At 42.8% G+C, this 19,769-nt stretch overlaps 2 protein-coding genes across 3 annotated transcripts in view; one reads left to right on the plus strand and one right to left on the minus strand.

Annotated features, from left to right (window-relative positions):
* Positions 1–5,884, minus strand: part of LOC102207004 (semaphorin-5B-like) — a 43,157-nt gene extending 37,273 nt beyond the window's left edge. For both annotated transcript variants that reach the window (XM_005750504.1, XM_005750503.1), the window contains exon 1: positions 5,784–5,884. The gene's annotated coding sequence lies outside the window, so the exon portion shown is untranslated. The remainder of the gene's footprint in view (positions 1–5,783) is intronic.
* Positions 5,885–7,924: 2,040 nt separating this feature from the next.
* kpnb3 (karyopherin (importin) beta 3) lies at positions 7,925–18,967 on the plus strand. The gene is made up of 26 exons (XM_005750505.1): positions 7,925–8,194; positions 10,332–10,412; positions 11,551–11,743; positions 11,960–12,062; positions 12,151–12,247; positions 12,384–12,488; positions 13,018–13,140; positions 13,231–13,351; positions 13,440–13,527; positions 13,663–13,769; positions 13,904–14,028; positions 14,142–14,231; positions 14,313–14,486; positions 14,566–14,784; positions 14,897–14,980; positions 15,069–15,201; positions 15,555–15,676; positions 15,762–15,858; positions 16,138–16,310; positions 16,400–16,511; positions 16,630–16,685; positions 16,782–16,904; positions 16,992–17,211; positions 17,301–17,529; positions 17,614–17,755; positions 17,842–18,967. The coding sequence occupies exons 1-26, from the start codon at positions 8,117–8,119 to the stop codon at positions 17,926–17,928; spliced, it is 3,282 nt and encodes a 1,093-aa protein (XP_005750562.1). The 5' UTR covers positions 7,925–8,116; the 3' UTR covers positions 17,929–18,967.
* Positions 18,968–19,769: the final 802 nt, after the last annotated feature.

The following is a 19,769-nucleotide window of genomic DNA, read 5'->3' on the forward strand; positions in this document are numbered from 1 at the left end:
TTCTGGTCATGTAGTTATTGGAAGAGCATTTTTACTGTTACTCTGAAGCATTTGGAAAGAGCTGGGAACCAGACGCATTTACAGCTATCCTTGGGGTGACCAGTGATTTGACGTGTGTTAATAAGTATGAACAGATTGCAATCCACTTTGGAATGGCAATTGCAAGAAAGTTAATAGTACGACAGTCGGGTGGGAAAAAAAAGACTCTGCACTCACATTTGAGCTTTGGATGGGAAGAATTGTAAATATGTTGCATCTAGAGAGACTGAGGCTTCTCGGTGATATGAGACTCAATATATTTGAGAGATCCCGGCATTTTAATGGCATTTTTGAATGGGGAAAATCAGTATGCTGCGTGTGTGTGTGTATTTGCTTGTGTCTTTACTGGGAAATACTCAAAGAAATAAAAAGAGATAAGGGTATTTGTTTGAATAAAAATGCAGAAATCTACATCCAGTGCAGGAAATAAGATATACATTTTCCAATTCAACACGCGGCGTCTTTAAATTACAACCTTAGAAATGGCAATGCAGTCCAATCTTTCTGTTGTATTAATTTACATCTAATATCTTTGATGTTCCACTCTCCACCGCTGTGTGCTTTATGATCTTTACCCGTCCAGGTTCCTTCAAACTTAGAAGCATAATCACATTCTTTCTGTCATTCCTGAAAGGTTTTTTGCTTCCTTATACATGTGTGATATTTGCTTAAGCAAGCGAACACAGCTGCTGGCATGCTATGGACAGCTTGCACCGTGCTGCCACTGACCACTGCTGAGTACAGGAAAGGCCGAAACTCACCCACCATAAAAATTCTGGGCATATCTAAGTGCATCATGAAATTTAAGGACTAATAAATGGAATGCAAAAAGGCATAAATGATCGCAAATACTGTTTCTGTCGTTAAAATGACAAATACAGAAATCTTCTGGCTGTAATGAGCCTGATCAGCGGGCTGTATGACGGACTAAGATCAAATAGCTCTCCTATGGATGCACACCATCATATCTGCGCAGTGCTTTACCAGCTCTGTGCGGACGCTCTATCAAGCCAGCAAGCAGGAAATATGACAGCTCCTCACACTGTTGACAGAAACAGCAGCCAGGCGCGGCTGTACAAGTGGCTGCCAATCTGATAAGGCGAAGGGGTGACCTCCTGTTCAGAAATTAATGGCACCGATAAATCAAACACACTGAAAAACGACAGGCTCGTTTAGCTTCTCGTGGGCCCGGCGGAGCCTAAGAGACAAATAACACTGTCCAGTCTCATCCCCAACTTTAACAGGGCAGGATATTCATCTCTCCCAGCCTCAGTCTCACCACAGCGGAGAACCAAACCCCCCACCACTACCACCACCACCACCACCCCACCCCCTGAGAGGATGAATGGCTCGCTCCTGTGCAAACTTCAGGATGACCTCCTCCGGCTGTGTTTTTGCTGCCCCTCCTGTCAGCGCTGAGGCTGAAAGATTGCAGGCACAGTGAGGCGGCAGGGGAGCCCTCAGCGCAAGCCGAAGCAGCACCGGTGAAAAACAACCAGCTCGGAACATTATAGAGGACAGTGGGCTTTGGGTGGGGGCTAAAAGACAGCCAACAAACTGTCAGCTAAACAAGTGAATATGAACTTCTGTATCACCTTGAATATAATGGTTCAAAGCGCCTTCAGTGGCTTGGGATTCCCAGCATTCTTTAAAAGCATCTTAGTCTCAGTGTATTTGCTATATTAAAGTTTAGTATGTGGTACGTTTGAACATTTTTGCACATATTTGCTCGCTTTTTACCCTCTTTGATGAACATTTAATCATTTAACCTGTTGTTAATTTGAAATCGTTGCATATGTAAGTCACCTTAAATACAATTTTTAAATGCTATGCCATTCAGAATATGCTTATTCTTAATTATGAATGTGTAAGGCTATTTTATGTCAGCAAAAACTTCAACAGCTCAGGTTGACCGAGCAAAAGTCAGTGGACTGATTCCCAACTACTACAATCCATGTGCTTCATTGGGCAAGATACTGAACCTCAAGTTGCCCTAGATCAGGGGTAGGCAACTCCAGGCCTTGAGTGCCGGTGTCCTGCAGGTTTTAGATGTGTCCTTGATCCAACACATTGGATGATTCCTGATTCAAACGGCTAAATTACCTCCTCAACATGTCTTGAAGTTCTCCAGAGGCCTGGGAATGAACTAATGATTTGATTCAGGTATGTTGACACAGGGTGATATCTAAAGCATGCAGGACACCGCCACTTGAGGCCAGGAGTTGCCTACCCCTGCCTTAGATGCATCCATCTGAGTGTGTGTGTGTGTGTGTGTGTGTGTGTGTGTGTGTGTGTGTGTGTGTGTGTGTGTGTGCGTGTGTGAATGTTCGATAAAAGCTTGGGTAAATGAGACTTTGAATGCTCAAACTGAGTAGGATATAAGTGCCACTCTGTTTACTGTTGGATAAATATGCGCTCATAAGTTTAGAAGTACTTTATTTATCCCATATTTGGAAATTCTGGCATCATCATGTCAAAGTCTTTCTGACGTCCCCTTTTAGAGGCGTCATCTGCGCTTGTGAAGTCAAGAAAAATGGTTCGATAACAAAATAAAAAAACAATTTTTTCCATGTTTTTGTGTCTTTAATCTCAGAATATTTTCAGATTCTCTTCTCACAAATTGATTTTGTAATATTTGATCATATTTTAACTTCATAATATTATACAATATTACATTTTTGGACCACATTAATATTAGGGCAGCTCCAGGACTTTTTTTCCTTGTGAATTTGCAAAGTTAATCTCAGAAAATGTAAGTTTTTGTTTAAATATTACACAACTTTTTTTAACTTGTGTTTCTGAATCAATTTGCTTTTATGCACTCGTTATCCACTCCTGTGTTTATGTGACTTGTGGCACTTGTAGATGAACTCATGGAAATTAGATCTTGGCGTTGGTTACATTTAGTAAAATCAACTTCAGCAGCTCAGACTTGAACTAGCAAACTTATTTTCCAGTCATGCACACTGACATCTGTCCCGCAGCTTGTCTGAGGTATTAGAAAGCATTATTTTCAGTGTCAATTAAACTGCGAGTTATGTTCAAAATCAACTTATTGACCATTTTGTTGATAAGAAATCTATCACGGAGCAAAACTAAATTTGCCTATGATCACATTTCCTCCAAACTTATTAGCAAATATTAGCACTGAATATCACAATATCAACACTCTAATATTGTCACAATCAATAACCCAAACACACCAGCCAATCCCCAATGGGCTCCATTAATCACAGACCAGCTGCAGAGGAGGGCTACAGTGGTAACCCAACAACTCTTAACCCCCAAAACCAGCGCCACCACCACCCACGTCACCACCTTCAATGGACTCCTTGTCCAGCACATAGGGCTCCACTGTGAAGCACGTCTGCGTGTCACAAAGAAATATTGATGTTAAACACTTCAAACATTCAGTTCGTTCCGCTTTAAACACTGGCTGTGTTGATTTTCGAAAACCCTGCAGTCACTGAGGTTTACCTTTCTACTGGAGCTATAAAAAAAGACACACACACACAAGAAGGAACAGGGGCTAGGTCCAGTTTAGAGGTTAGAGAAGAAGCCCACAGACACTTACGGTGAGTCACTGAGCAACATTCTGGGAAATTTGCTAAAATCAGATCTCAAACATGTAGATTAGCATAAGTCATGTTTGGGTCCAACCTATATTAGCATGCAGCTGGTCTTGTTCTGTCAAAACTAGAGTCTGGCAGCTTTTAAAATATCATGTTTACTCTTCATATCTTGTTTATTTACTTGTGCAGAAATAGAAATGCAAAAATGAGAGATGGTTTTAGCAGCTGCAAACTTTTTTTTTGCTATTTATCGGGTAAACTTCGGGAGGGTAAGCATCTCGCACAGCGGCACGAAATCTCTTACCAAAATTCACATGCCATCCGAAGGTCGCTGCTTTTCATTTCCAGAAAGCTTTCTGCTCTTCCTCATAATTACCACCATTGTCCTACAATGCAAGGCACAAAATGCAGAGATTTGTACCTATTTAAATAAATAAAGGTTAGGCACACAGACACAGTCTCAGTCTGTCCATCAGGGCCTCGGGAATAAACTTGCTCATTTGCTCTTTTTCCACTCCAGCCCAACCTCATGACACTGTGGAGGTGTGTGGGTAACACATTCAGGAATCCACTTTAATGACTGAATGCCACTTCCATTTCAGGGGTTATACATTAGCAGCAGAAGGGCTGTTGCATATAGTCAGGGCTCTGAGAAGCCCTGTCTCTATTTAGTGCTGAGGCAGAAAGAAAAATTAATTGCAACTAAAACTGTTATTTATTTGAGTATTATATAGGAATAAACACATTTAATACTTCCTGCACAGTCTAACTGTAAAGCTTGTCATAGATTTGACATGTTTGACTCCGCTGCCTGCTGTCAGTCACACATTTAACCGAGGAATAATCATAATAATGATTGCAGCACGTTCATGTTTACCAGTTAAAGTATGGTAAACTTAGAGTCTGAACAGTCTGTCTGAAGGAAATATCTGTTAAGTTCTCGGCCTTTTTTCCTTCTTCTATCACATGGCTCTCTTCAATTCAGTTCAATTCAGTTTTATTCATAGCTCCAAATCACAACAACAGTTGCCTCAACGTGCTTTGTATTGTAAGGTAAAGACCCTACAATAATACAGAGAAAACCCCAACAATCAGACAACCCCCTAGGAGCAAACGCTTGGTGACAGTGGGAAGCAAAAACTCCCTTTTAACAGGAAGAAACCATTGGCAGAATCAGGCACATGAACAAGTTTTTCAGCATCACTCTGAAACAGAAGTTTTAGAGATATTGTGCAATTTTTTTTTTAAAAAGCAGTCCTATAACCTGACCTTATAACAATAACAATACAATAACCACCTTGTGTTTCTGCCCCATCTTCAATGACAGCAACAACAACAACAACAGCAATAGTGCAGGGAAGAAGGAAGTCATGGTGTGCTCTCCGCCCAAGACGGTGCTACAAAAGTTGTTTTAATGTATTTTTGCAGTGGTTTGCAGTTGTCTGCAGTTTGTTTGGCGGGTACTTTTGCACAAATCAACTACTTTCAGAAGGCTGGATACACTCTGAAGCAAAACCCATTTGTCAGTGTCCTAAAAGGAAAATATTCACTCACTATATCATCTACAGGCACCAGGTTCACAGTCCGAGGTGTATACTGACTGAACACCTGGAGGAAAATTACGGGCTGATGTGAAGCCAATCCATCATGTTATCCACTTGCAGTACAGTCACTGTAGCTTTACCGTTGCACATCAGTCCACCAGGAACGTAGTCTACTTCTAAAGTTTGGTTAACCGGTTACAAATAAATCCTGCACCGACGACACTGTCTAATTTTACTCGCGTCCTAATCTTTCTAAAGATATTAAAATGCATTCACAGCATGTGATGCAGTGTTAAGAAGTTCTGACTTACAGAACAAATAATTTCATCAAACTGTCAACTTCAAAGCTTTAGTACTTAATGCTTCCAACATGTGATTTAAATAAGAAAATATTAGAGCCGAATTTGAGGGGGAACTCCAACTAAAGGATACTTCACGGTTTTAAACTGAAATATGCTTTCCAGCTTTCCAGGCAATACAAATTTTACATTTGTAAATGGAGTTCGGCGCTAATTCGTTCAACGCATTAACCACAGACGGGCTGATGAATTCCACGAGCTTGTCTATGAAATAAAGTTTTAAAATGGAACAAAAAAAGAAAACAATGTTAATGGAAGCGCGAGCTTACCTCTCACCTTTGGGTCATCACAGGATTCACGGTGAGGGGAGTTATGCGGGCTCAGAGACAGATGCAGGACTCGCTGCAGACCCGCCGTCCACAGCTGTGCACTCTGCTGCAGCCCTGTGATGGCAGGGCGAGGCAGGCTCAGACCACTAGGGGCGCTGTGTGATAAACTGAGTGGTTTCAACGTTTAATACCGCAATAAGTGTGATTTGACAGGCGTCTTTATGCATGACGGAAAACAAAAAGAGAAAAAAAACAAGAAGTTATGTTGCTTTTTTGTTTTTTATAAAAGTCAGTCTCAGGCCCGTATTGAGTCATTATGACTTCCCAGAGCCGATAGCCAGTGTGAGTCTGTGACACTGTATTGCAGAACATTTTCTCCAGTAAGACAAACCTCGCTTTTTAAAGAAACTTTAAAAACTTTACAAAAAAAGTGGATCCACTTAGTCAGGAAGGTTGTGCTAAAATTAGTCTTGGCTATGGATTGTCCAAGGGTTGCCTTCTCTTTCTTGATAGAAGGCATGTGCCACTTATTACTGGCACATGGATGAGCTCATTGAGAAAAAGAAAAATACAATCAAGAAACCACTGAGCAAAGCTTGGCTGCCACCTAGCGGGAGAACATTACGCAATCCCACTGCAAAACATTAACCTAATCATGTACTCTATGTAAACAATGACTGTATCTAAAGCACTGCAGTTTGCATTTCAGATAAGTTATGAATATTTCCAAAAGCCTCAAACACGTTTTTCAATTAAAATAATCAATTACGACCTCTGTGTATTTTATTTTTATTTAATTTTATATATATGTGTATGTACATGCACACACGTAGATATACATATATACTATACATATTCAGTAATGTGCATACACTTTATATTTGTACATATATTTATTGTTATAATCCTCAGATTTACCCATTCTTATATTTTGTTTGTTCTTACGTTATTGTATTGTATTTTGCACGCCTCTGTTGCTTGTGAAGCTTGTACACAAGAATTTCACTCACATGTGCTGTACCAGTGTACCTGCACATGTGATGTGACAATAAAAGTGATTTGATTTGATTTGAAAACATAAACACATAAAAACTCAGTCAGAAATAGAACAAGTTCAACATATAATACAGTTAATGTAAGATTTAAAAAATGAGACAATTTACCTTGCAATCTGTATTCAGGTGTTTCTTCTGTATACACTATAAATATAAAAATGCAATTTTCAACCATATTTTGGCTTTAAATCTAGAATTATTTCTTTCTTACCTATTTCTACTTGCAAGATGTGAATGCTTTTGGACTTGTAATGGTAGATGTTCAACATAAAAAAGCATGTGAGCATATGACATAACTAAATGAATGAATGAATGTTGGGAAACATGACAGAACAAAAAACTAAACAACGACAAATCAGCTACAAATCTAATAGGGCAACAAGTGTATTGTTTTTCTGCCTCTTCTTCTTCTCATTCTTTATGATCTGCATATAATACTAATCATCATCATCATCATATTATAGCACTTTTTTCCTGAAATTACAACGTAATAAATAAAGCCTGAACCATAAAATAATTGCCAGAAAATTATTTATTTATTTATTTATGGTATTAAAAAAAAAACTGGACTGTTCCTTGAACCTTCTGACTAATAAAAAAAATGAATTAAATATTACTTTGCATTTATGAGTTATAATCTGCATCTGGCATTGTTGTGCAATTTATTTAGGCTTTCATGAAGAAGAAAAAAATCACAGGTCTCAAAAACTCCTGTATGAACTATGATGCATTTGGCTTCATATGGTTAATTCTAACAATATGCAGTGACTGAGAAAGCATTAAGTTTAATTTCTTTTGTAAAATTACCAAATCATGCCATTTCTAAAGTCTTCACTCAAAGCTCTACTTCAATCTTGTTATTTAGAAAATAAAGGGGAATTGATTCATCGTTCAGTCCTATCTAATCGCAGTTTTTAGTATATCCAACTGAGTAAACCTGTTTGCTTTTTTAGCTGTGATAACGTGTTGATGAACTGTTGCTCTGATTGTTTCTATTTTCTCAGCCATGACGCAATAAACTCCCGCGCTTTAGTAATTCACCGGTAGCTAATAGAAACAACGCATTCACGTTCCCTGTGTCGATTTCAACCAATAGACACAGAGAGTGCGTGCCAGCCAATGGCGAGCGCATGCCTAAGGTCTTCGATCCAATGACCCCTGAGTAAGGTCGATAAAGCTAGCCAATAAGACGCTAGCAGCATTGTGTGACCGAGGCAGGGTCTGCCGGGTTCATTTCGCCGCTCCTCCACCCGGCTGCTCTTTTTGGATCTCACTGCAATGGCGGAACAGCAGCAGTTCTACCTCTTGCTGGGTAACTTGATGAGCCCTGACAACAACGTCAGGAAACAGGCAGAGGTAAGACGAGGAAAAAAACAGTTTTTAGTGGCTGACAAGTTCGGCGAATGCTGGAAGTCGTGTGGCCAAGTTAGCAGAAGCTAACCACTTAGCTGTCCAGCCTGGCCGCGCGCAGCCTCTCACGTCAAGCTCGGTAGCCCACGTGCGCTGTGAAGCCGAGTACTAGTCAGCTAACGCTAACTACCACCATGTTGCGTAGTTATACGTGGACTTAATTTCGATGTCACAGATACCAGCGCTGTCATGACACCATGTAGCCGTACGTGTCTCGGCAAAGCTCGGGCTGTTCGGTAAAAAGTGAACGGACCCGTTTGTCGGAACCAGCCTCCAAACCTCCAGCTGACAGTGGCGCCTGTAGAGTACAGGAAGTAGCAGCAAGCTAATGAGCTACCCACAGTGCTGCTAGGTTTGTTAGCTAGCACGCTAGGGTTCAGCACATTGGCTTGCTAAAATATTAAAGCGGAATATTGAGACTGAACGTGGCACATATGCTGAGTTACTGCTGCGGTGATAAACAAACCATCAAAGGGATAGGCTGTAGATGGTGAGGTAGTTCATTCAAAGGGGCGATTACTTATGCAATGGCCTCCGGTCGTGTTAACTAAAAGTCAAGTCTTAACCAGACAGTTTTAAACTAGCAGCCGTGTTTCCCTTCGTGAAGTTGATCATCTCAGTTTCAGACACGTCAGTAGCTAGGCTCGTCTCCTCGGATTAGTTTCTCTCAGAGGATTTGTTTAGGCTGTGTCTAGCTCGTCTATTCACTCTCCCCCCCTCACAACCACCATTATTAGCCTCTTGTCGCCGCAGAGCATTGTTACCAGCGTCCCCCTCCCTCTCCGGCACCCCGACTTTTGGATGAGGTGGTTGAATCTTATCACACACCGCCTCTCTCTACCAGTCAGCGTTTTTCTTTGATAAACTCAGACTGTCTGCCGGGATGCTAAGCTCACTGGAATCCATCCTTTATAGGAACTCCTCCCGTTCTCTTTTACTCGCATAATAGGAATTGATCCACCTGTATGGGACCTAAACTCACATTTTAACAGTTGAAAGATACAGTTAGTCACATTTTATTTTATTTTTGTAGTTAATCCCATCACTAGTTCATCCAAGTGGTGGTATTGTGAGAAGCCATGAAGTGCATTTGAATTTGTGTGGCAACCAAACTCATTTAGGCTTTAGGTGGACAAATGGATTAGTGCAGTAGTTCAAGTCAGGTTATAAGAGGAGTGGACTTTGCAGATTGATTTGCAGGTAATTCAAGGGTTGCTCAACCTGAGCGCTTGGTCATTCTGATTCTAATTGTTTGGGATTTGATTTTAGCCCAGCCGTTGGCACATCTGTGCTCCTCCCTGTCTCATTTTGTCAGTTTGGGAATCATTGAATCTCCCATGCAGTTGTGTTAAGAGTTTGTATTCGATCCTTCCACATGATGGGGATGCTGAAACTACATGCACATAGTGACTTTTACCAGAGCGCACACCAGAGGTTTCACTGTATCCCTGTGGAGTCTCATTTAACTTGGGTAAACCAGCATAACAGTGGTAAAATAAATGGGTGGCTCTTGTGTATGAGCCCATTAGGGCTCATGTTCAGTTTATAGCCATATTCAGTACACTTGCACAAATGTCACACTTTTACTGCTCATTAAAATACTGATTGTCTTTATAGCAAACATCAGTGATGTACAGGGTTTTTCCTGGCTCAGAACTGGACATTTGGGGTGTGATTATGCAAAGAAACACAATGTGAGTTGAGGCAGAGTGTTACCTTACCTGACAGATGTCTATGTATTTTCCTGTGGGTTTTTTTTGTTTTGTTTTGTTTTTTTTGCCATTTTATAAGGAAAATATATTCATGCTTCTGTAGCTTCACCCTCAGTAAAAATGGGAAAAGTGAATATTCAGTCCTGCCTTTATATTTCAGGTAATCCCTGATATGACCTCACTGGACAGTCCTTATTATTTTGACCACAGCATCTGTTTAAGCTTGAGTGTTTTGTTTTGTTTGTTTTTTTTTGGGGGGGGGGGTTCTTTGTAACTGCAGTAAAGGGAACATGATTCTGTATTAGCAGTAGAAATTCATGTTGTGCATGGCCTGTCTGATCCTAACCGCGGTGCTTTCATTTTCTTTTCAGGAGACCTACGACAATATTCCAGGCCAGAATAAGATCACATTCTTGCTACAAGCTGTCAGAGATGCGTCTGCTGCAGAGGAGGTTTGTACGCGGATTGTGAACATATCTGTGGCATGACATGGTGAATTTTTTCAGCCTGAAGCAGGGGAACTGCAAAAACTTGGCCACTTAAGAGCCCATCTGAGACATTTATGATCTGTTGTATTGTGCTCAATGAAGTCTTGACACACCCAAACACGGACCATTTAGGCCAAAGGTCAGACAAAGTTGACGTAATCCTTTCACCTTTAAAATCTTAAGTTGTCAACAAATGTTGTGTATGAAATTTGTTTTTCACTTGTTCACATCTCCGTGGGTTTTTCGGGTGCTGTGTCACAGTTAATATGAGACATTACATGCTAAATAAATGGATGATGTGCATTTTTGCCCTATATGAATAATGTACTGAGTGGGTTTTAATACACACAATAACTTGGAAAAACATCATCCAAAGTAAGCAGGGATGCGCTCCAGCCTCTGTCAGAATCTAATAAAAGGATGGTGAAATATTAAATCCAAATATTCTTATATATGTCTATCTGTCGTAATTATTACCCATTCAGACGGCAGTACACATGGGAAAGAGTGATGCAATGCGTGACACTGAAGCCTGCAATACCTTTTATCTCTAAAAGATGCAACATTGCTGGCATTTCAAGTATGTAGTCCGGCTATCACATGTGAGGCCTCGGCGCTGCCTGACTACGGCTTGTTGTGAGTCACAGTTCTGGCATTCAGGCAGTCATGTTTACTCTGAATCCACCAGCTGCTTGGGTCCTCATGCTTCCTCTGCTTTACTTTACCTCAAGGCTGATATTTTTAGAGGCTTGAAATGGGAGCAGGCAGAGAGGTGCTTGGCCCAGGGAGAGTGACTCTGCCATTCTAAGACACTCGGTCTGGTTTTATTTTTTATTTTTTTTATTCCCCTTAATGACCACTCACTCTAAAGGTTTTGGTTTACCAAACGGGTAACATGTCTTTGCAGAAGGAAACGATTTGTTTCACAACACTTGTTAAATAGAGAGCATAAACTATCAAGCTAGCTGGTCCAGTAAGCCAACTGCCCAACTAAACTGAAAAAGGAACACTTGTGTATGGGTGTCTGACATGACTGTTTAGGTATGACGTCATGTTGAAAGCAGCATTGTATTTAATAATTTTTTTTTTTTTGCCCCCACAGGTCAAACAGATGGCAGCAGTGCTGCTGCGGCGGCTGCTGTCTTCCTCTTTTGAGGAGATCTACCCAGGCCTGACCGTGGAGATGCAGACAGCCATCAAAACAGAGCTGCTGACGGGCATCCAACAAGAGACTTCCCCAACCATCCGCAAGAAGATCTGCGACATTGCAGCCGAGCTGTCCCGGAACCTGATCGGTGATTTTTATATTTATTTATTTTTTTTCTCTCTCACTCTCTTCTGGTGGCTGTTGATTAAACGCTATGAATAAGCCATGACTCAGTATTTCCCATGCTATGCAGGAATAATGGGCAAACATTCTCATGGGTCATTAATGAAATTCTCAGATGTTGATCAAATAACATTCAAAGTGGAAATTACTGAGGAACGTTTGGTGTTTTTGTTTAATGTAGATGACGATGGGAATAACCAGTGGCCAGAGGTGCTCAAGTTTCTGTTTGATTCTGTCAACGCTGAGAATGTCGGCCTCCGAGAAGCTGCCTTGCACATATTCTGGTGAGCTCCTGTTGCATGATGAATTCAAACTCTTACTCAGGCGGATGCACTGATGGCTGACTGATGTCTTCCAATCATATCTTTCTAGGAACTTTCCAGGAATCTTTGGCAACCAGCAGCAGCATTATATGGAAGTTATCAAGCGCATGCTTGTTCAGTGCATGCAGGACCAGGCAAACCCACAGGTAAGGTTTTAGGATGGGGCATGGCCTGGTAGCTGAAACGTGATGTCATTTAACTTTGTGTGGATCTTTCTTTCATATCACACACCTCTCAGTTCCCTTTCTTAGCTGCTTTTATGTATTTAAATTAATCTCACAGATTCGTACCCTGGCAGCTCGGGCTGCAGCATCTTTTGTTCTGTCCAATGAAAGCAACACAGCTCTGCTGAAACACTTTGCTGATCTCCTGCCGGGAATCCTGCAGGTAAGCTATAACACATTGGTGTGTTTGATTTCAGATCGGATCACTTTGTACTGTAGATACGGAACCCCTCAGTACTTGTGTTTTTGCACCGGTAATGGCTTCTGAGCACTAAGAGCATCAGTCATTTAAGCTCTATTAATTAAAGTTGAATGTTGGATATCTGCAAATGGAGGCTGGAACTTCAAAGTAAATGCTCTACTGCTTACTCGGAGTGACATGATGTTTTCATACTGTTATGATCGATTCTGACGACAGTCTCTGCATTGAGAGGTTATTGAAGTCATGTGAAAGCAAATACACATGCAAGTGTTTGGTAGCTTTTGTTCCTGCAGGTTATAATAATGTAGCATCATTATGAAATATTGGGCATCTTGGATCCTGTAGCAAATCTTCTATTGCAGTAGCATATTTTGTGTTTGACTCATAAAGGTGGAAGAGGAAGTCAGGACAGAATGTGGCATTAACTTTGCCACACCTGTTGAATATATTTGCATTACAAACCTACCTGTTTGTTTGATTTACCCATCAGGCAGTGAATGAGTCATGCTACCAGGGAGATGACTCTGTGCTCAAGTCTCTGGTGGAAATTGCAGACACGGCACCCAAATACTTGAGACCCAACTTGGAGGAAACACTGCAGCTCTGTCTGAGGGTAAGCTGCAACCTCTAAATGGTGAATATCTCTTTACCACTGATCAAGACTCGAGGCATCGTTTCATGTGCAATTGTCCTGTCTCCTCAGCTGTGCGCTGATACCAACCTTACAAATATGCAACGGCAGCTGGCATTGGAAGTCATCGTCACGTTATCGGAGACAGCAGCGGCCATGCTAAGAAAACACACGGCCATTGTAGCACAGAGTGGTAAGAGTTTGATTCAGCGGCCTCTATAATGATGTGCCCAAATAAGATGAGTGGAGTAGTTTTGATAGAAGTCTGTTATGTTTATTAGTGCCTCAGATGCTGGCTATGATGGTGGATCTCGAGGATGATGATGAGTGGGCGATGGCAGATGAGCTGGAAGATGAAGACTTTGACAGGTACGTCCTGATGCACTAATACATTTCCATCTTTGAGGGTCGGTACAGCATCTGCGTCCCCTACTTAAAGTACTCTGAAGTTCAGTAGATGTGTGCATGTCCATAAGTTCCTGGATGTTTCTTGTGCTTCACCAGTAACGCTGTGGCTGGGGAGAGCGCGCTCGATCGAATTGCCTGTGGTCTGGGAGGGAAGATCATTCTTCCCATGATCAAACAGCATATCATGCAGATGCTGCAGAATCGTAAGTAAAGCTGCACATTACTGCAGCACTGATTTAACTTTAATTAAGCTACCATTTGTTTTCATACAGCAAAATTAACAGCTGCTTTGGTACTAAAGTGCTTAAATTTGTGTCAATTATGTGTTTCCTGCTAGCTGACTGGAAGTATCGCCATGCTGGGCTAATGGCGCTGTCGGCCATCGGTGAGGGTTGCCATCAGCAGATGGAGGCCATCCTCCAAGAGATCGTCAGCTTTGTCCTCCTGTTCTGCGCCGACCCTGTAAGGAAACGGCAGCCGTTGTAATGGTTGGTTGATCAATGTTTAGTCGCATCATTTCCCATTTCTTAATCATTTACACTTTTTTTTTTTTTCTCTTTTTTTCTCCTTCCTAGCACCCAAGGGTGCGGTATGCCGCCTGCAATGCTATTGGACAAATGGCCACAGACTTTGCCCCCACCTTCCAAAAGAAATTCCATGATAAGGTATCTGAAGTGACTTAAACAGCTGTGCAAGCATTTTCATTTTCTTCATGGCTACAAAGACAGTTTGTTTATTCGTTTTAGGTGATCTCAGCCCTGCTGCAGACCATGGAGGACCAGAGTAACCCTCGGGTGCAGGCCCATGCCGCCGCCGCCCTCATAAACTTTACAGAGGACTGTCCTAAATCGCTGCTCATCCTTTATCTGGACAACTTGGTGCAGCACCTTCATGTCATCATGGTTGCCAAGCTGCAGGAGGTACAGTAAAGTGTGTGTGTGTGTGTGTGTGTGTGTGTGTGTGTGTGTGTTTCATACAAATCATTTCTTCAACCTTCAGCTGATCCAGAAGGGCACGAAGCTGGTGCTGGAGCAGGTGGTGACATCCATCGCCTCAGTGGCCGACACCGCAGAGGAGAAGTTTGTGCCATATTACGACATGTTCATGCCCTCGCTCAAACACATTGTAGAAAACGCCGTGCAGAAGGAGCTCCGGCTGCTGCGCGGCAAGACCATAGAGTGCATCAGTCTCATCGGCCTGGCTGTCGGCAAGGAGAAGGTATACTTTGACCATCAAAGCATACCATGTGCCAAGATCCTAATTCAAGGTTATTCCCTTTAAATTAAGCTTTAACCCTCATATTCGCACATCTTTCTCTCTGCCCTTCTAGTTCATGCCAGATGCATCTGCTGTCATGCAGCTGCTCCTCAAGACCCAGACTGACTTCAACGATCTGGAGGATGATGATCCCCAGGTAGGACGACTTGAACAAAATTTTAAAACTATCTAGTTCAAGGTGGTGGTCACACACAGTTGGCTGCTATGGTTTGTTCTCGGTTTAGATCTCCTACATGATCTCAGCCTGGGCGAGAATGTGCAAGATTCTGGGGAAGGAGTTCCAGCAGTATCTGCCGGTGGTGATGGGCCCCCTGATGAAGACTGCCTCCATCAAGCCTGAGGTGGCCCTGCTTGACAGTAAGTAACAGACAGCTGCCACCTGCACTGACTTCTGATGCGTGTCCAGTTTGTTCTATAAGTCTGAAATGAAAGTCTGCAGGCATTCAAATGATCAGTTACCAAAGCATGCTTTAAACCTGATCAATCCAGTGGTGAATAAAGGCTGCAGCCATGTACCTTTACCCATATTGCAACGAATCAGTGTCCGTAGATTAATAGTCACAAATCTCTCTGAAGAATATCTGCTCACTGTCACGTGTTCATATTTAATATTGCAGTAATGTGCTGCCTGCTGGGACTTCTATGTGTGATTCTTGTATGTGTAATGTAAAGGATTCACTTAAAACTCTTTCACTTTTCTCCTTTTAAAGCCCAGGACATGGAGAACATATCAGAGGATGATGGCTGGGAGTTTGTCAACCTGGGAGACCAGCAGAGTTTTGGAATCAAGACAGCTGGCCTGGAGGAGAAGGCTACTGCCTGTCAGATGCTGGTGAGAAGAAAATGAGACTCAAGACTGTCCTGAGAAGCTGTGGATGTGGTCATCACTCACTCTTCCTCTTCTTTCTTTTTCTCAGGTGTGTTATGCCAAAGAGCTGAAGGAAGGTTTTGTTGAGTACACAGAGCAGGTGGTGAAACTCATGGTTCCTCTGCTCAAGTTCTACTTTCATGATGATATCCTCTTGTTATGACATTTTGAACTTCAGTATAATTGAATGGTCTGATTCTTATATAGCAATTTCCTATTCTTCCAGGGCACTCAGTGCTGCATGATTTTGGGGGGGCAGGGGCATTCAACCTTTAAAATAGTTTAGCTGGATTCAAACATTCAGGAGGAGGCAGCACGATCAGATTCCATGTTTAGATGTTAAAGACTTCAGCATGAACGTCTCTGATGGTTCCACTGTTCAGATTAAGTGAAAATACAGGTGACGTTGGCCTTAACTGTCTCACGTGTGCGGGTGGCAGCAGCTGAGTCCATGCCCCTGCTGCTTGAGTGTGCCCGGGTTCGAGGACCAGAATACCTCACCCAGATGTGGCACTTCATGTGCGACGCCCTCATCAAGGCCATCGGCACAGAGCCAGACTCGGATGTCCTGTCAGAAATCATGCATTCGTTTGCCAAGGTAGCTACATTTTGGGCTTTTTTTTTTTCCCCCTTCTCTCCCCGTGAGCCATGTTGTTTTGTGCACTGACAAAAGTGTGTTTGTTAAAGTGCATAGAGCTGATGGGAGACGGCTGTCTGAACAGCGAGCATTTCGAGGAGCTGGGCGGCATCCTGAAGGGGAAGCTGGAGGAGCACTTTAAGAACCAGGAGCTCAGGCAGGGTGAGACTTCAGAAACACAAATATTTTACCCATGACAAATGATACATCACAAATACCATGAGGGCATGATTATTTTAAATGCTGGTACAAAATCCTAACACATACTTGTGTTATCCAGCTAAGAGACAGGATGAAGATTATGATGAGCAGGTAGAGGAAACACTACAAGATGAGGTAAATATCTTTGCTTTGCGTGTTAACCTTCAAAGATGATGATGATGATGATGATGCAAGACACTACAAGCCATCATGGTGTTTGTCTTCTCCCAGGATGAGAACGATGTGTACATTCTGACCAAAGTATCTGACATCCTGCACTCGGTGTTCAGCAGTTACAAAGAGAAGGTGCTGCCTTGGTTTGAGCAGTTGCTGCAGCTCATTGTCCAGCTAATAGTGAGTGATTGCTGAGCACTGTTTTTAGTATCATATGTACATGGAAACTGGAAATGAATACTACTAAACTGTCTCACTTGTCTTCAGTGTCCTAACAGGCCCTGGGCTGACAGACAGTGGGGTCTGTGCATCTTTGACGATGTGGTGGAGCACTGCAGCCCCTCCTCGTTCAAATACGCAGAATATTTCTTGCGGCCGATGATCCAGTCACTCTGCGACACGAGCCCCGAGGTCCGGCAGGCAGCTGCCTACGGCGTCGGCGTCATGGCTCAGTTCGGAGGCGAGAACTACCGCCCCTTCTGCACAGGTATGACCTGGTCTTTACTTTACCTGCTGGCAGTTCAGTTGTTTAGCGACACCTACATGATGTGCTCTGGTCTTTCTTCTTCGTCACAGAGGCCCTCCCCCTGCTGGTCAGAGTCATCCAGGCAGCTGACTCGCGCTCAAAGGAAAACGTCAACGCTACAGAGAACTGCGTCTCTGCTGTGGGAAAGCTCATGAGGTTCCGACCAGAGTGCGTTAACGTTAACGAGGTCCTTCCTCACTGGCTCAGCTGGCTACCGCTCAAAGAGGACAAAGAGGAGGCGGTCCACACTTTTGACTTCCTCTGTGACCTCATTGAGAGGTAGGGTACCGAGACTTCATTTTCCTGACTGTCTATGAACCACCTCCACCCTGCACACCTGACCTCTCAATCCTTTCTCCACAGCAACAACCCGATTGTCCTCGGACCAGAGAACGCAAATCTTCCTAAAATTTTCTTCATCATAGCCGACGGCGTCTCAAATGAATCTATCAAGAGCGAAGACGCGTGCAGCAAGCGGCTCGCTAACGTGATCCGTCAAGTGCAGGTGAGCCCAGAAATGTAGACACAGCCCTCAAATCTACTTTGGGTAATCTGCAAAGCATTTAAACATATTCTTGTCATATCTTCTAGACCTCAGCAGGATTGTGGACACAGTGCATATCGACACTCAATGAGACGCAGCAGAAAGCTATACAGGACCTTCTGAGTACTGCCTGAGCCTGAACCTCGCCTCCGTCACCTCCCTTCTCTTTAAAAATTAAAAATCAAGCCCATTAAGAAAAGTTGAACTCCTGAACCTCCTCCAAACACTCCCTCTTCTTCCTCCTGCTCTGATCTGTAGTGCATATGGATGCTGGCTTCACCCCAACCACAACCCCCTACCAACTACATTACTCCACCTACATTCAACTGACTTGGAGCAGGTTGGATATGAATGACGAAGGAGGACTCTGGCCATCTGCTTTAAAGACTTTTTACCTGTATTGACGGGAGTGGGATAAGAGTAAAAGGTTTTGTCTCATCACCGTTACACGTCTTCTACTCGGATGTTTTTATTTTTTTCCCAACCATTCCCAGACATGTGACCAGTCTCGTCGCGCCCAGACTCAATCACCAAGTCGCCCTACACAAACTCATTGGACAGTCGGGCTCAGGAGGAGCTACAGTGGGGGGGGGGGACGTGGGGACAGGACAATTCTAGTGGACTGAGCAACTGAACGAGGTGGAAATGCACACTGGGCAATCACTGCCTGTCTCCTGTGAAATTATTATTTTATTTTTTTGTATTTTTATTTTTATTCTTTTCTCGTTACATCACCCCAGCATTTCCTGGGGGGAAATGTCCTCTGACTACTGCAGCTCAGAGCTTTCAAAAGTAATGGCATGTTTAAGTGGCTAACCCTAGAAAATATTCATCGTTAGGAAATTTACGTCATCGTTGTCTGGGAGAGTTGATATCGACTTGAGCAGCTTTCCTCCATAGCCTTCCAGACAGCTGTTCACAGGAAGTGAAGCATTTGAACGGTTAAGGGCCCTTTTTAGGTAGCAGCATAACGACTCGGCGCTCTCTAAGAAGTTGGTCACAGCTGTAAAGCCTGTGGCGCGTTGGTGAAATATGAAGTGTAGAATGAAATGTATTTGTTTAAGTACTACCTTACTCTTAACTTTACAGTTCTGACCCTTTGCAGTCCTGCAGGTATGTGATGGAAATCCAGAAACTACCAAGAATAAAACTACATTTGAGAATTCTGAAAAAGTGGTCTTCATTTTCTGCTTGCAACTTCCAGTCATTCGGCATCTTGGACAACCAGGGGAAACTGTCTACACGTGCATATTTTGAAGCTTTGTCTAAACTGGCTTTAATTTCGCAACACATAAGATGTTGATTCTGCCAGTGGCGTCCTGATTAACATGTTCTGTAAGCTGAAATTCAGTTCAATTCTAACCCAAAGTAGTGTTTACAGCCAGGATTAAAGTGTTCAAACATGTGGCACAGCTGAAAGTAGTTTCTGTATAAAAATCGTCCATCTTTACCAGAGGCCGGGTCGCGGGGGCAGCAGCCTAAGCAAAGAGGCCCAGACCTCCCTCTCCCCAGCCACCTCCTCCAGCTTATGCGGGGGAACACCAAGGCGTTCCCAGGCCAGCCGAGAGATATAATCTCTCCAGCGTGTCCTGGGTCTGCCTCCTCCCGGTGGGACATGCCTGGAACATCTCACCCAGGAGGCGCCCAGGGGGCATCCTTGTCAGATGCCCAAACCACCTCAGCTGGCTCCTTTCGATGTGGAGCAGCAGCTGGATGGCAGAACTAAAAATCAATTTTAAAATTTTCTCCCCATCTTGTCTCAGAGGTTTTGAAAGTTCCTCTTGAGGTTGTACTTGTGGGAAATTCAGGATACTTTGTCACAACTCAAATTCTTGCAGTGTGTTTACAGGTGCTGTTACACTAAAATGGCAAGCTATAACTGCTACCCTTAAAAATAATTTTTTTTAAGTGTCTATTATATTACGCACTTATATTTATGTGTATATATTTTTAAAAATATATAAAGTTTTAAATT

Source organism: Pundamilia nyererei, unplaced genomic scaffold, assembly GCF_000239375.1.
Source record: "Pundamilia nyererei isolate P.nyererei 1_Seehausen unplaced genomic scaffold, PunNye1.0 scaffold00276, whole genome shotgun sequence".
Lineage (NCBI taxonomy): Eukaryota > Metazoa > Chordata > Actinopteri > Cichliformes > Cichlidae > Pundamilia > Pundamilia nyererei.